Source organism: Salvia hispanica, chromosome 4 (assembly GCF_029641045.1).
Source record: "Salvia hispanica isolate PSC_SH4W2 chromosome 4, Shi_PSC_v1, whole genome shotgun sequence".
In the NCBI taxonomy this organism is placed as follows: Eukaryota; Viridiplantae; Streptophyta; class Magnoliopsida; order Lamiales; family Lamiaceae; genus Salvia; species Salvia hispanica.
In genome coordinates this window covers 40,383,535-40,399,391 of record NC_142695.1, presented here as the reverse complement: position 1 = coordinate 40,399,391, position 15,857 = coordinate 40,383,535, and the positions used below count along the sequence as shown (strand labels likewise).

Below are 15,857 nucleotides of genomic sequence, written 5' to 3'. Positions count from 1 at the left end.
GGGGAAATGTTTTCAATCTTACATGTGCATTAGCTATTTAGTAAAACTAGACTTAATCATAAAGCAAACATACATATAAATCAGGGACTACTCGAATATTCTACATGCAACTCATAAATTTCTAATTGTTTTTGTGTTTGATTTTCAGCGAGGTGCATCACCAAATACATTCATCATTCTTCTATTCTGCATACATGTTATGTTGCCTTTTATTGTCTCTTCTCTTTAAACTTCACTTATAATTTAGTTCCAATATTAGATAATGATCATCTCGTGTTTCTGATAAACAAGATTTTCATGGTTATTCTTGATTATTGGTCATTCTTACCATTTTTGAGAAAGGACATATTTGTAAGCACTTATTCGCCTTTGGATTTATTCGCAGCAAAGATCTGTGATACGTTATGTTAGGAACCGATACTTCGGTCATTCTTACAATTTTTAAGAAAAGAGATATTTGTAAGCAGCACTTGGATGCCTTTGGATTTATTTGTAGTAAAGATGTTCGATATGTCGTGTTAGGGCCCGGTACTAATTAGGTCATGTCAATCCGTGTCAGGTGTATGCCGAAAAGAAGGGTGGACAAGTCACAGATGTACACTCTTGAAGGCATTAGGGAGTCCTTGGTCTGGCAAGAAGAGCGCATTATATTCTGTCTGGTTGATAGAACTCAATTTTGTTATAATGCGCCAACATATTATCCTCATGGTTTCACCAAGGATGGTTTCCGTGGCTCTATAGTTGAGTACGTGGTCAAAGAAACAGAAAAGATTCAAGCAAAGGTATGTTCAAACTAACTTTTTTTGAATCTTTGGTTAATTAGCAAGAAATACGCATTCAAACAATTATTCATTGATCCAGGCTGGAAGATACGCGAGCCCTTACGAGCAACCCTTCTTCCCCGACATCTTACCCAAGCCCCTCTTTCCCCCGTTGGAGTATCCACAGGTAAGACACAGATGCCTTGACTTCATAGTTCTCCGTCTCCTGTTTAAGTCAAAACTTTGTAGCAATCATTCACCAATCTTTCCACATTAATATGTTAACTATCATATTTATTGCTTTGGAGTTAACAAAAACTATTCATAACATATCAATAAACCAACCTTCACTTGTACTAATGATATGTGGCAAAACTAAGAATTTTTGTTTGCATTGTAAATGACACATGCATGCATAAGGATATGGTTCTTGTTATAGCTTTCTTTCATTTTGTGAGCGTCGTCCTATTTGGAATGTTTTCGTTCTAAGAGGTGATGGTGATACAGGTTCTTCATCCAACAGCAGACGTGATAAATATTAATGCCCAAGTATGGAATATGTACTTTAGGAATCTCCTTCCAGGATTGGTTAAAGAAGGCGATGACGGTAATTATGGCTCAGCTGAATTGTTGGATGCTTTATGCTTGCAGGTATACGTTTTCAAACCTACTATATTTAAAAAAATTATAAAACGGTCGCATAAGAGAAGAGCGAATGGGATTTAACACACAACTTATGTATTGAATGCAATTCTCGTTGATATGGGACAAATGGGAATTTAACTTGTATGAAAATTGCTTTAATCACCCCCTTGAAAGGCCTTATAAGGCGATAGTAGTCTTTAACCAAGTCGACGTGGGAAAATGTAATTTCAACATAAATTGTACTTATTTTTCCTAGATGGACCAGTATATTACTCCTAATTATCATGGTTGAGTTGTACTCATAATTTAGATTGGGTTTATATCCTGCTTCTCACCAAATTTGAACTATTGGTTAAGGACATAGTCCGTGTTTCGAGATATCAAAGATTACGCTAGTGTGACAAGCATATCTTAGTTCCATTTATAGTTTTAATTAGATTTTTGAATAGGTAAGAGTGGCTAACTGGTCATCTGTCAACTTGTAGACTCTTTCCAAGAGGATTCATTATGGTAAATTTGTAGCTGAAGCAAAATTTCAAGCCTCCCCTGACGTGTACAAAGCTGCAATCATAGAAAAAGTAGTTGAGCTGGCTCCGATCCTCTTGGAAATGTATACGTACATGTGAAGCCGAGTGTATTGACTCTTGTTTGAATCAGGATGGAGGTCAACTGTTGGATTTGCTGACGTACGAAACTGTGGAAGATACCATTACTAAGCGCTTGGAGCTAAGGACTCGTAAGCATGGGCAAGAAGAAATACTATGTGAATGTACAGGTGAAGTTAGCATGGAACCTGTTTATAAGATAAACCCAAGCATTGTGGGGGAGCTGTACCGCCAATGGATCATGCCGTTAACTAAGCAAGTTCAGGTTGAGTATCTACTGAGAAGGCCCGATTAGGTGTTAGGGTGAAAGATAATGTTTCCATGAAACTTGTCTACTTTCATATGTTAATCTGAAACTTAGCAGCGTATAAACTCTCTCTCTGCTGCAAATAAATAAGACTTTGAGTATCTCTTTATATATATATATATATATATTGCCTAAATCTGTGTGTTATGATTGTTGTTGCATATTCTTAATGAAGTTAGTAGTATTATTGGCAAGCACAGGTGTTTCAGTAAAATATGTGTGTTTCAAGTTTATTATGTAAATGATTGAGCATTTAAAAATCTAATTATACACCTGTCTGTCTATGCCTAGCTTTCTTTTCATTATTAAACACCTAACTTATGCTTTGTTAAGAGTAGTCGGATCGTTACAGCTAACCTTGACCATTATTTTTTCTTAGTCGATCCTAGTTGGAAATCTAAAATCCTTATATAGAATCTTGCATCTTGTGATTTACTCACTAGCTAATGCATGAATTGCATATCTGTAAACTAGAATGACTTTGTTTTCTATATATGCTTAAATGAGTAGCTATCATTAAACACAAAATGTGATGTGATATGTTATGCTCCTAAATTGTCATTTCGTAACAAAGATTTGTTATATGTATGGGTGACTCTGACATTGTAGTTCATATTACTATAGCTTTTTGTCGTTAATTTTGGTAAATATATTTTCATGGATAGAATTTTTAACACGCCTCTTACCAAAGTGGCAAACTATTTACCACATCTATTGTTCTATAGTAATATAGTTTACTGGCCGGTGTAAAATTTTTAATGTAAATGAGCCATAAGAATGACTAAAATCATAAACAACTATACTGATATAAGAAAAATAAATAAATCCTAATTTTTTGAATGTGAAATATATTACCAATCATTATAATTGATTGTAAAATATTGAAAGTCGCTATTTACAATTTGAAATATTTTAATAATGACAAAATTGTTGTAAAATATCGAAACCATTATTTATAAGTGTTTTGGTAATATAAGAACTCAAAAGTAAATAAAATGAATTAAAAAAATTAAAAACAAATTCTGAAATTCAATAAAATAACAGTTTTATATTTTTAATTTAAATAATGTCATATGACCAAAATTTATAGCAAAGATGATGAATTTGATTCATCAACCCGTTTCACAAAGCATCAGACGAATTTCAAGTCATCCCGACACATTTAGGATCCGTTCGGTACACGAAATTGGAATTGAAATTAGAATTCTACGGAATTGAATTTGAAAGAATTGAATTATAATTCAATTCATAATCCCTTGTTCGGTAAAATGATAATTGATAAGAAATTGAATTCAAAAAAATCATGTAGTGTGTGTGTGGTGGGGGGGGGGGGGGGTGTGATTGTGTGTGTGTGTGTGCAGGAATGTGTAGTTGCGTGTGTGTATGTGAAGGGGGGGGGGTGTGTGTGTGCAGGAATGTGTGTGTGTGTGTGTGCAGGGATGTGTAGGTGTGTGTGCGCGCAAGAATGTGTAGGTGTGTGTGTGTATGTGCATGTGTGCAGAGGTGTGTGTGTGTGTGTGCAAGAATGTTTAGGGGTGTGTCGTGTGTGTGTATATGCAGGGGTGTGTGTGTGTATGTAGGGGTGTGTGTGTGTGTGTGTGTGTGCAGGAATGTGTAGGTGTGTGTATGTGCAGGGGTGTGTGTGTGCGCGTGCAGGAATGTGTAGGTGTGTCTCGTGTGTGTATGTGCAGGTGTGTGTCGTGTGTGTGTGTCGTGTGTGTGTGCAGGTGTGTGTCGTGTGTGTGTAGGTGTGTTTATGTGCGGGGGTGTGTGTGCGCGATGTGTGTGCAAGGGTGTGTGTGACATGTGTGTGCAGGTGTGTGTCGTGTGTGTATGTGCAGGTGTGTGTCATGTGTGTGTAGGTGTGTTTATGTTCGGGGGTGTGTGTGCGCGCTGTGTGTGCAAGGGTGTGTGTGACATGTGTGTGTGTGTGTGTGTGTGTGTGCAGGGGTGTGTGTGACTGTGTGCGGGGGGGGGGGGGTGTGACTGTGTGTGCAGGTGTGAGTGTGTGTGCACGCGCGCAATGACGGATCCAGAAATTAAATATTGTGGGGTCGAACCACATTATAATTATTTTAATTATATTAATTATTTAAAAAAAATATTTTAATAATAATTCTTACTAGTATGGATATTCTTAAAACAACATGCTACCTTCATCGCATCTTTTGGGTACAAAATTTAAGAAAATGATGGTTAGAGAATTAAGTGAATTAAGAGTAAAATAAATAGGAGATGAAATAAAACACCGAAGCAAAGAGATACGTAAAAGAATAATTATGTTAGTGTATATTTTACCAAAGAAAAAAATGACTTACCTTAGTTGGGATGTAAAAAAAGAATATGAGTCGCTTATGGTGGGATAATATGAGTATACTTTTTTGGTAAAATTCCAATTTTTTAAAAAACAAAAATAATTGTATATGAATAATAAGGTTGAAAGTTTAAATTAAAAAACTGAAATTAGAAGGAATTAAGAAATATTTACTTAAGTACTATATGTATTATTTAGATAAGTTTAATTAGTGATATACGGAGTATAAAAAACACATATGTATCATTAATTGAAATTTATAGATGAGAATATATGTTTGATGGACTATAAAGGAAGAAAAATTCAAAGGTCATTTTCCCATTAGTAATCTTTTAAAATTACTCCATCCGTCCCGGCTAAGATGATACATTGCTTAGCCGGCACGGGATTTTAGGAGTTATTGGTTAAAGTGTTTAATTGGAGAGAGAGAAGGTGGGTGTAAGTATTAAAGTAGAGAGATAATGAAAGATGGATATTTTAATAGGAGTGAGAAAAAGTGGTTGAGTGTATTAATTGGAGAGAGAAAGTTACTAAAAAAGGAAATATGTCATCTTAGTTGGGACAAACTAAAAAGAAAAACGTGTCATCTTAAGCGGGACGGAGGGAATAACAAATTACAATAATGCAATGCGGCCACTTTGTGGCTGGCCAGCCACACAGTGGTATTTCTGTAAATAATTGCAAAAAGTAATATAATAAAATAATAGTTTTAGATAATGCTTAAATAGTTTTACATAATCACCCTTTCCTTCCAATTTTGGAGAGAGAATACATATTTAATTTCAAATTAAATGTTGAAACTAATCTCCGTCTTTACTAATTACAAACTCTATTTCCTAAAAATAATTATTATCGGATCCTAATGAAGTATGTACGTTTATTGCACAATTAGTCTTGAATTAATGAAGCATGTACGTTTATTGCATATCAGAAATTTTTCATTATAATTAAATAACTTTTTCACTCAGGAAAGTTCCATTATAGTCGAGGTAATTAACATTTTTTTCACTCTTAATTTATTTGCTTTCTTACTTTACTCTTTACTTTATTCACTTTTTTTAGTAAACATTTATTCTCTTCGTCCTACAAGAATATACATTTTTTCCTTTTTGATTAGTTCAACAAGAATCTGCACTTTCTAATTTTGGAAATTATTTTTCTCTAGTGACGTGGGATCCATTCTCTACTAATAATATTTTAATGAGTGATCTGGGATCCATTCTCTGCTAATAATATTTTAATTACTTTTTTTCTCTACCCTTCTCTTATTTTACTAATTTTGTATTAAAATCGAGACGAACCCAAAATGCATATTCTTTAAGGCTTTAAGCTAGAAAGAGTATATTTTAACGGATTGAATAACATTTACTGTAACACTCCAAAATGGATAAGTCTAATCATATGATTACAATTAAATTATACTAGTAACTACGATTCTAAAAAATAATACTCCCTCTGTTCCTGAAAATTTGTTACTTATTTTCTTTTTCGTCCGTCCCTAAAAATTTGTCACCTTTCACTTTTACCATTTTTAATAATGGATCCAACATTCCACTAACTCATTCTCACTCATATTATATTATAAAATCATTGTTGATAATGAATACCGAGACTAAATGAAATACCAAGTTGCTCAATTAAATATAACATCAAATTATAGTTTCAGTTATTAAACTGATTTTAAGATTAAACTAATAAATTTAATATTAAATTTAAATTTACAATCGTTCACTCGAAATTAAGATAAACTGGAATTTACAATTATTTAATTGAATTGAATAACAATCTAGTATGAACTAAACTACAGACTACATTACAAACTTATAATATTAAAGCGGAATATCAATTTTCCCATCAAACTAAAACAATACTCCCTCCGTTCCTTCATAGTTGAGTCATTTTTCTATTTCGGGAAGTTCCCTCATAGTTGAGTCATTTCCATTTATAGTATTTTTTTCCTCTCTCTTACTTTACTCTCTCTTACTTTATTCTCTCTACTTTATTCACTTTTTACTTTATTCTCTCTATTTTTTTCTCTTTCTTACTTTTTTATCTATTTATTTAACACACTCAACATTCATTTCTTAAATTCCGTGTCGAAAAGTTCCGCCTCAACTATGAGGGAACGGAGGGAGTATAAACTAAAAAATTAGTAAAAAAGTAAGTAAATAGTAGTATTTATTTTCAATTAAATATACTAGTGATATTACTTTTAATTGGAAACGTCTTACTATTTTAATATTCCGTTTCCACTGCCTTATGTATATTAAGTCACCTTCATGAACAAATACTATGACTAAGACGAAATAAAATCTTAGAAAATAAGAGAAGAAATAATTACTAGTATAGAGCGGATATAGAAAGCAGCAAATGTTTCTGGATGATTTAAAGCAAAGGCTAAAATAGTCATGGAATTTTGATACTTTCTAAGTGCATTAAATTTGATTGTAAATTCTGATTATGACCAAGTCATAATGTGGTCATTTAGCATCACCCAGCAAATTATGGGTGCATCTTAATTCTAGGTCCCTATGTAAATATTGGGAAGAAAAAATAATAATGACAACTCCCTTCTCTCTCCTCACCCACATCGTGAAACCCATTTCCTTTTCTCTCTCTTCGGCAAAAAAAAAAACTGAAAGCCTCTTCTGTACATTTCTTTATCCACCTCAGCTATGATACTGCTGCCGCTAGTCCGGACTTCGTCCTGCCTCAATTCCTTTCTTTCTCTCTGCTCGGTCTTATCTCACACTGCATGAGGTGGGGGCGGAGACACGAACGCCTAGGGTCGGAGGTCGAAGAAAGGAACTTTCCGGCGGCACTCCGGAGCAGGGTGGTGGGGTCGGCCCCACCTGGATCGGCCGTGTGTGTGTGTGTGTAGGAGTGTGTATACATGTGTTGCGTGTGAAAGTGCAATTTTATTGTTACTTGAAATTTCAATTATCTACTTTTCATTTGAAATTCAAATCCTGGAAATGAAAGGAATTGGAATTGTAATTCAATTCCAAATCCAAATATTTTATAATACTCCCTCCATCCCCAATAATTTGTCACCATTTGACCCAGTACGGATTTTAAGAAATATAATAGAAAGTGAGTTGAAAAAGTTAGTGGTATGTGGTCCTACTTTTTTATATTAGTTTTATAATAAAATGTGAGTGTGAATGAGTTAATGGAAGATGATGTCCACTACCACAAATGCTGAAAGTGAAAGGTGACAATTTTTTAGGGACGGACGAAAAAGAAAATAGATGATAAATTTTTAAGAACGGAGAAAATACTAAACATTGGATTTGGAATTAGAAGATCCGATCTCAATTCGGCATGCCCAATTCTGTGATACCGAGCGAAGTCTTAAAGTTTTCTATAGTTAAAAATATGTGCGTAATAATAATTAAAAAGAACACTAAAAAACAATAAATAAATACTACAGTTAGAAAGAATGATAAACGTGGAGACGTAAGTCGTTTGATGAGTCATAAATTCTCTTGTAATAAAACTTGCATCATCCCAACTAATTACAATAATCAAATCAAGTCGCGAAAACTCCACTATCTTTCATCGCAATAATCTCCGCCTTGTTCTTCATCTTCAATTAAAGTGTTTAATCTTATCTTGTTGTAAATCAAATTGTGCCCAGTAGCAAAATTCCATATCAATCAAGAAATGGGTCAAACTGTGGGAGACGCGCCGCCTAGTTCGCGAGCCAAGCCAACGATACAGGTGCCGCCGCGTGGCTCGGCGGGGTTCCTCTACGCGAACGGGTCGGGCCCTGGATTCAGCCCGGGCCCGATGACTTTGGTGTCTAGCTTCTTCCCTGAGCAGAGCCCCTTCTCCTTCTCTCAGCTCTTGGCCATGGCGTCGCCGCTGGCTGATTCCCACGCCAGGGTTTCTGATTCTGGGAATAATACTGAAGGGAGAAAGAGTATGAGCATCACTCCTGTGTTCATGGTGCCGACGGGGCTTAGTCCGTCCGGATTGATGTCGCCGCTTCAGGTTAATTTCGTCGAATTTACCTCTTGCAATGCATAAATATGTTACTCAATTTTGTACTTATATGTGGGATTTGGACTAATTAGTTGATGAATTGAAGACCTAGAATTGAAATTTTATGAAAAAGATCAGGATAGGCCTGATACACCTAAAACCCTATAGATCACAAGATGAAATACCGAAAATCGAACATGGAAATCACCGGAAAAGGAAAAGTAGTAGTCTGTCTAAGTTACAATATGGGTGAAACAAGAAACTGTTGTATCATGATGAGCTTGAGTCCACCTAATATCGTGTACTGAATGTGCTGCTGCCTTGTAAGCTACAAACATTCCTTCACAAAAAATGTACGATAAGTCGATAACCTAAACGCCATATGCTGAAGGAGGTGTGAAGCAACTTTGAATCTCCACACCATACTATTTCTTGCTACTGGCCATTTAATTCTAATTCCAGTAATGTTGGTGATCAAAATGTTTTTCTGGAAAATTTGACTTCATGTTTCTTGCCTTGCTTGTGCTATTGCTATTTCCAATTGCAAATGGAGTATTGTTTTTAGCCAACTTGACCGTTTGATTGTGCTTATAGAGCTAGAGCTGAACATTTCCATAGTTTGTTGTCATTTTGGTGGAATTTGTTCTTGTATGGATATTATTGTTTGTGGTTACAGTCTGTCCTATAAAAGCATGTATGATGATATTCAAGCTAAGGTTGTAGTAAGTTTGATGGGAGTTATAATATTAAAAATAGATTTTACAATCTCTATGATTGTAGTAGTAAGTTTGACGGGAGTTATAATATTAAAAATAGATTTTACAATCTCTATGATTGTAGTAGTAAGTTTGATGGGAAATATTTTTCCAGCTGAGTAAGTTGGTAGTCTGTATAGTGGTATCAATCTGATATGCTATGAGTAATGGCTTATTTGAATACACACAGAGCCCCTTTGGAATGTCCCACCAGCAAGCCCTAGCGCACGTTACTGCTCAGGCGGCGTTGTCTCACTCTATCATGCACATACAAGAAGATTTTCAGCATTCTTCATCTGCAGAAGCCATAGCTTACCATTCTTCCTCTGCAAAGACGGAAGCTCTCATGCGGCCGACAAAACCTTCGCCTCCTGATCCTGAGAACACGAAGAAAGAGTCAGCCGAAGCTTCCCAATCTGGTAAAACTGCTGCTAGTGATAAACCGGCAAATGATGGTTACAACTGGAGAAAATACGGGCAGAAGAATGTCAAGGCAAGTGAATGCCCTAGAAGCTACTACAAATGTACACATCCGAATTGTCCTGTCAGGAAGAAGGTCGAGCGAACTTTAGATGGCCATATATCTGAGATTACGTATAAAGGGCAGCACAACCATGATCCTCCTAAACCCACTAAAAGGGAAAAAGATAGTTTGGCTTTAGATACATCAACAAATGCCCAGGTGAATTCTGTTCTCGCTTCTCAGAAACAGACCGAGACTGCAAGGTTAAGTGAGTCTCAAAATCCCCCCACAACTTCTCAGCAGTCATTTGATCCTTACACAGTCGTTACTCATAAAGACGGCACAAAAGACACTGCAATAGTAGTAGATGAAAGTGATGTTGATGTACCAACTGCCAAAAGAAGGTCAAAATAACATCTTCCTTCCCCTATTCTTGTTGTCTCCTATTATATCTAGCATATCATCTCAAGCAAGCACACTTACTTGGAATTGCAGAAGCCTTGATAATAGTCAATCTGTACCAGCTTCGTCACATCAAGCAGCTCCAGACTCGAAGATTGTGTTGCAGACGAGAAGTGAAGTTGATCTTTTGGATGATGGTTACAAATGGAGGAAATATGGGCAGAAAGTGGTCAAGGGGAATCCTCATCCAAGGTAAACTGCTAGTAAATTTGTAAACAGTATCTGCTTGCACTCTTCTGATTTCCAGTCACCTTGATTCTTTAAATAAATTAAAGAACCGGGAGACGAACACTCACTGAGCACTGACAACATTGGATGAGAATTTTAATCCATGTTTCACCTTTCACCTTCTAATAACATGTCACCTGTGTAACCAGTACGTATGATTTGAGTAAATTAAAAACATTACAATGTCCGAAAAGCTCAAATTGTTTAGTCCATCAATCCAGCTTAGAGTAGGAGTAGGATATATGATTCTTTGCAGATATGAGTTTGAAGTATCTTTTGAATTGCAACCCCATTGATCATCTATTGACTGATAAGTACGAAATATTGCATACTATAGGAGGGCGTAAAGATAGCCTAAAGAGATAAAAACTATAGACTAATCCATTATTTGATAAGATGGATTGGAATTTTTGGATAGTTGAAGGCCCTTGTTAGCTTATAGCTTGATTATATGATTAAAAAAAGGTAGGATTCTAGAAATCCTAGTAATGAAGATCAAAATACCAAATCTTGTCTTCAAGAAGTAAAACATAGTTTTGTGTGCATGTGCAGGAGTTACTATAGATGTACATATGCAGGGTGTAATGTACGTAAACATGTAGAGAGGGCTTCAGCAGATCCGAAATCAGTCATTACCACGTACGAGGGAAAGCATAACCATGACATCCCGATAGGGAAGCATGGAGCTGCGACTCAGCATGTGAAAACACAAAAGGTTGCAGCATCAAAGGACCTTTCAGAAATTGATTATGGAAACAAAGACCAAATACCAACAACTTTACAGCTCAAAGAAGAACATATTGCAACGTGATGTGCCCGCACAAAAAAACACGGACTATCTGTAGCTTTTGCAGCTTCAACCTGGTTACTCAACGAGGAAAGAAGAGTCGCAATGGAGCACGACAGAATCTCCCCCTATACTGTAAGATTAAATAAAGATTTATAGTTGTACGTGGCTTTTATTTTTGTAACTGCTGTTATATATTTTAAACAAGAATGTGATAATGTCAATAATATTGGATTTAGGGGGTGTAATTAAACAGTGTGTATGATGTATTTAGATGCATTCAACTTATGTGAGTTTAATTATAACATTTGCTTAGATATAGGATTATATTTATTTATGGACCTTCGTTACATCAAAGATTGAGATTGAGATTGATTATGATAAAAATGTATTGACTCACCTCGTTATAGACTATCAAAATAGTAGTATAGAATAGGAGAGCAAAACAAAATATGCAACAAGCTTAATAATCATTGGAGAAACGAAAATAGTGAATGAATATCGGCCTTTAGCTCTCCGCACACGTCGCGAAACACAACACACCCGTGATAGAAACAACAAAAATGGGCAGCAAATTGACATTCATCGATTCTCCTCTTCTCCACACTCTCTCTTTCTCTCTCCTCTCCTTTCCTCCGCCACTTCTCAAGACAAACAAAACAAACTCCACTGCAACAACTTCTTCTCACGTTGTAAGGGGTGTTGAAAGTGAATCTCATTTTGCATAGCACCCCTTCCAACTCCCGACCCGTTCGCCCATCGGGCGGGTCCGAACACTACACGGTATCGGACCCCGGTGGATGGGCATATAGCGGGTCATGGGTTGCATTAACTCAAAGAATACGCAGTCCGAGTCTCCTGAATACCGCCGTCGCCACACCTCAACGTCGTCGCGGCGGAGGAGGCACATTAATGGTCGGCGGAGGTCGTCCGCAGCCTCGTCGCTTCTGCACAGCACGACGTCGTACGGGCCGCTGGAGGGGATAAAGGAGGAGCCGGAGAAGGAGGAAGGGCTGGAGGAGGATGAGGAAGAGGTGTACATCAAGGAGAAGGGTAGCTCACGGCATTCTTCCGTGAATAGGAAGGCCGCTCTTTTTAGCTTTAAGTTTGGGAGGATGACGGAAGGAGAGCACGTGGCGGCGGGATGGCCGTCTTGGCTATCCGCCGCCGCGGGGGAAGCCATTGAAGGCATGCTGCCTTTGAGAGCGGACTCTTTCAAAAGATTAGAAAAGGTATACATACCTACTTATCTTTTTCTATATCCATCCCTATTGCTATTAGTATTTTCTATGCATGGCTCAGTTGGGACGGCTCGAAAATGAATACGACTCAACTACCTTGGGATATAATGTATAAAACAATTTTTGATTGATTTATTTATTTCAACCTTTGTTAATGAATTTCAAATAGATTGGACAAGGTACATATAGTGAGGTGTATCGGGCACGGCATATAGAAAGCGGAAAAACCTTTGCAGTGAAGAAGGTGAGGTTCGACAGTTTCCAACCGGAGAGCGTTAAATTCATGGCTCGTGAGATTCGGATTCTGCGGAGGTTGGACCATCCTAACGTGATGAAACTCGAGGGCATCATCACTTCTAAATTGTCTTCTCATATATACCTCGTTTTCGAATATATGGAGCATGATCTTTCTGGCCTCGTGTCCTGTCCCGACATCAAGTTCACCGACTCTCAGATAAAATGCTACATGAAGCAGCTGTTGAGTGGAATGGAGCATTGCCACTCGCGGGGAATATTGCATCGAGACATCAAGTCATCCAACATCCTAGAAAACAATCAAGGGGTCTTGAAAATAGCTGATTTTGGGCTTGCAAACTTTGCCAAACCTAAGAAGCAGCAGAACTTGACAGGCCGGGTAGTGACCTTGTGGTACCGCCCTCCCGAGCTCCTCTTGGGCGCCACCAACTATGGCGAGGCCATCGATCTCTGGAGCGTTGGTTGTGTTTTTGCTGAAATGTTCGTTGGAAGACCTCTCCTTAAGGGTAGAACTGAGGTTTGTACTTTTCTAATCCTTTTTTTGATGTGTTTTCTTCATTCTAGTTGGAATTTGTTGGCAAATGAAACAAAAATAACAATAACAATCTCTCACATTAGTATATATGCGTGCGTGTGCAGGTGGAGCAATTGCACAAAATCTTCAAACTTTGTGGTACTCCAGCAGAGGACTACTGGAAAAGCTCAAAACTGCCTCTAGCTCATATGTTTAAACCACAGCAATCCTACGAAAGCACACTTCAAGAACGGTGTAGAGAGTTTCCAAAAGGCGCCACTAGCCTTATAGAGACGTTTCTTTCGTTTGAACCTCACAGACGTGGAAGTGCTTCGTCTGCGCTTTCCTCAAAGGTGATAACCACCATCAACCTAATCTTTCATTTTTATTGCTACTAAATTGAGCTTTATGAAAATAACATATATGCACGTTTCAGTACTTCCATACGAAGCCATATGCATGTGATCCATCAAGCTTGCCCAAGTACCCGCCCAACAAAGAGATAGACGCCAAATATCGCGAAGATGCAAAGAGGTTACTCATTTTCTTTCATATGAACATCTTCATTTTATAGGATCAGTATAGATAGATGACAATAGTATCATTTTTGTTCAGAAGGAAATCTGGTGCTACTTGTAGACTTCCAAGGAAAATCCGTAAATCATCCATAGACGGAGGATCAAGCGAGGTTGTTCATCTCTCTCTCATTCTCTCTAGCTCTGGGTGACGTAATGTATGTTTTTGAACTTGATGGAGGTTGTGTTTTTATAGGAGAGTGGAAGTGGATTTATGAGAAGAAGTGGGAGGTCATCATCATTTCAACAAGCAGAATACGATACGATGTCGCAGGCATCAAGAATGACGCAGGAATCGCAAACATCAACCACCAAATCTGTGCCCATCCAACCATCCGCTTTCCCTATGCACGACATCTCCAGGCGCCACCACTTATATGCCAATCATCTCGAGTCTGAGCCTCAACCTTTTTCCGTGGTAATGTGACAAAAAGAATAACTGTATAACTCAATATCATAATCCAAAAATGTTAACTAGAGAATTTGTTTGGACTGAAATAGGATAAAGCAATATAAGGAGGAAGAGCAAGGTGACTTTTTCAGGGCCGATCGTGTATATGTCGGAACAACAGGAAGGTCTTGGAAGATCGTAACGTTTCTCTAAAGGTACGACCGATGGTTTAAGAATCATGGAATTAAATTATTTGAAATGAAGAAACTATAATGTGCAGATGTGTGATGAAGAGATCCAAAGTCAGGAAATGATCATCTCAAAGCTTTGTGGCTCGGTTTTGATTGACCCTCCAAATATTTAATTTTCTAACTCTAGATTTTTTGGCGTAACCATCTTTAGTTTCCCAAATTTGGAAACTTGTATCATTTCAAAGAGAAGAAAATTTTTAACATAGTAGTATTAGCCAAAGCCGAATACAATCAATCCCCCCACGCCTTTTTGCCTTGTGAAGAGACCTGATCTTTTTTCTCTTCTTAATTCTTTTGTTTTTCTCTTTTTCTCAGAGTGTATATTGTATAATACGAGTAATTTAATTTTCATGTTCATTGGTTGGCAATTTACTTTTGATATATTGCACAACATCATGTTCTCTTCATTAGAATATCAATTTGTGAAACATCATCCTATCAATAACAAAACACAGTATATCATCCAATACAATATCACCATTATTATTAATGATGTCAAAAACATTTTCCCTAGCTACAGTACCTTGCCAAAAAGTATCTATACTAATCTATTTTGTCGTCCTTATTACCAGTACAACACATGCCATTTCTATTTTTCCACTAATTTAAATTTTTACTTTTAAAGACGCCCAAAATATGGTCAGGAAATGAAAATAGGAGAACGAAAGTGGAAGAGTAGCATTTTCGGCCCAATCGCGTTGCTAAACCAATACGAAATCCTTATTCTCTCCTACTTAATTTTATTCTTCTGCTTATTTTTAATTTCAAATACATTTCATTATTTTACTACTCTACTCCATATCAATTGAAATACATATTGCTAGTAATTTAGATTTTCCTTAGAAGGATTATGATAATATTTTGAATGAAATATCGAAAATAGAGCTAAGAAGTCAGTCACAAGAACAGCCCAATTAAGGCGGGGGGACGATGCATCATCCGTCGCATCGTTCGCCAATGCAGCATCGCGGATGATGGGTTACCTATCGTCCGCGGACGATGCGCGGAGGATACCCATCGTCCGTCTCATCGTCCGCCACTGTGGACGACGTGGACGATGGATAACGGACGATGCGACGCGTTTCCGTTTTATTTTTTAATTTTATTAAATTTTCAAAACCTATATATTCCTTTTCACTTCATTTTTCACTCACTTCACTCTCATATTCACACTAGACACTACATTTTCTACATTTCAAGCAAAATGGATTCCGGAGATTATCCGAATAGTCCGATGTTCGGTGGTGCACGATGGCCGGGTACAGAACCCGACGAATACCGGCCATTCGACACCAACGCCAAGTACGATCCCGACT

At 37.1% G+C, this 15,857-nt stretch overlaps 3 protein-coding genes across 5 annotated transcripts; all 3 read left to right on the top strand.

The window, feature by feature from the left end:
• Window positions 1–542: 542 nt before the first annotated feature.
• LOC148928642 (chorismate mutase 1, chloroplastic-like) lies at window positions 543–2,306 on the top strand. Its single transcript, XM_089056732.1, has 5 exons — window positions 543–782; window positions 862–948; window positions 1,269–1,412; window positions 1,892–1,984; window positions 2,064–2,306. Exons 1-5 carry the CDS (start codon window positions 543–545, stop codon window positions 2,304–2,306), a joined length of 807 nt encoding a protein of 268 aa, XP_088912858.1.
• A 5,837-nt stretch (window positions 2,307–8,143) lies between these two features.
• LOC125192662 (putative WRKY transcription factor 4) lies at window positions 8,144–11,613 on the top strand. Its single transcript, XM_089057449.1, has 4 exons — window positions 8,144–8,628; window positions 9,565–10,241; window positions 10,333–10,491; window positions 11,080–11,613. Exons 1-4 carry the CDS (start codon window positions 8,299–8,301, stop codon window positions 11,336–11,338), a joined length of 1,425 nt encoding a protein of 474 aa, XP_088913575.1. The 5' UTR covers window positions 8,144–8,298; the 3' UTR covers window positions 11,339–11,613.
• A 282-nt stretch (window positions 11,614–11,895) lies between these two features.
• LOC125193205 (cyclin-dependent kinase C-2 C-like) lies at window positions 11,896–14,898 on the top strand. 3 transcript variants are annotated; one of them, XM_089069523.1, is made up of 8 exons: window positions 11,896–12,546; window positions 12,725–13,327; window positions 13,450–13,677; window positions 13,761–13,858; window positions 13,940–14,012; window positions 14,096–14,322; window positions 14,408–14,505; window positions 14,571–14,898. In XM_089069523.1, the coding sequence occupies exons 1-7, from the start codon at window positions 12,133–12,135 to the stop codon at window positions 14,490–14,492; spliced, it is 1,728 nt and encodes a 575-aa protein (XP_088925649.1). In that variant the 5' UTR covers window positions 11,896–12,132; the 3' UTR covers window positions 14,493–14,505; window positions 14,571–14,898. The 3 variants fall into 3 exon arrangements, 1 of the variants encoding a protein (XP_088925649.1); XR_016137509.1 differs by having other exon boundaries at window positions 11,897–12,546; window positions 14,096–14,317; window positions 14,401–14,505; XR_016137510.1 differs by having other exon boundaries at window positions 11,897–12,546; window positions 14,096–14,317; window positions 14,401–14,505; window positions 14,555–14,898.
• The last annotated feature ends 959 nt before the right edge of the window (window positions 14,899–15,857 follow it).

Excerpts from the sequence above, each read along its gene's own strand:
- LOC125192662 (XM_089057449.1), top strand. The coding sequence starts at position 8,299 with ATGGGTCAAACTGTGGGAGACGCGCCGCCTAGTTCGCGAGCCAAGCCA. Across the intron at positions 8,629-9,564 it reads GATTGATGTCGCCGCTTCAG|AGCCCCTTTGGAATGTCCCA; the intron begins GTTAATTTCGTC and ends GAATACACACAG. Across the intron at positions 10,492-11,079 it reads AAGGGGAATCCTCATCCAAG|GAGTTACTATAGATGTACAT; the intron begins GTAAACTGCTAG and ends GTGCATGTGCAG.
- LOC148928642 (XM_089056732.1), top strand. The coding sequence starts at position 543 with ATGTCAATCCGTGTCAGGTGTATGCCGAAAAGAAGGGTGGACAAGTCA. Across the intron at positions 949-1,268 it reads CCCCGTTGGAGTATCCACAG|GTTCTTCATCCAACAGCAGA; the intron begins GTAAGACACAGA and ends ATGGTGATACAG. Across the intron at positions 1,985-2,063 it reads AAGCTGCAATCATAGAAAAA|GATGGAGGTCAACTGTTGGA; the intron begins GTAGTTGAGCTG and ends TGTTTGAATCAG.
- LOC125193205 (XM_089069523.1), top strand. The coding sequence starts at position 12,133 with ATGGGTTGCATTAACTCAAAGAATACGCAGTCCGAGTCTCCTGAATAC. Across the intron at positions 12,547-12,724 it reads CTTTCAAAAGATTAGAAAAG|ATTGGACAAGGTACATATAG; the intron begins GTATACATACCT and ends AATTTCAAATAG. Across the intron at positions 14,013-14,095 it reads TAGACGGAGGATCAAGCGAG|GAGAGTGGAAGTGGATTTAT; the intron begins GTTGTTCATCTC and ends GTGTTTTTATAG.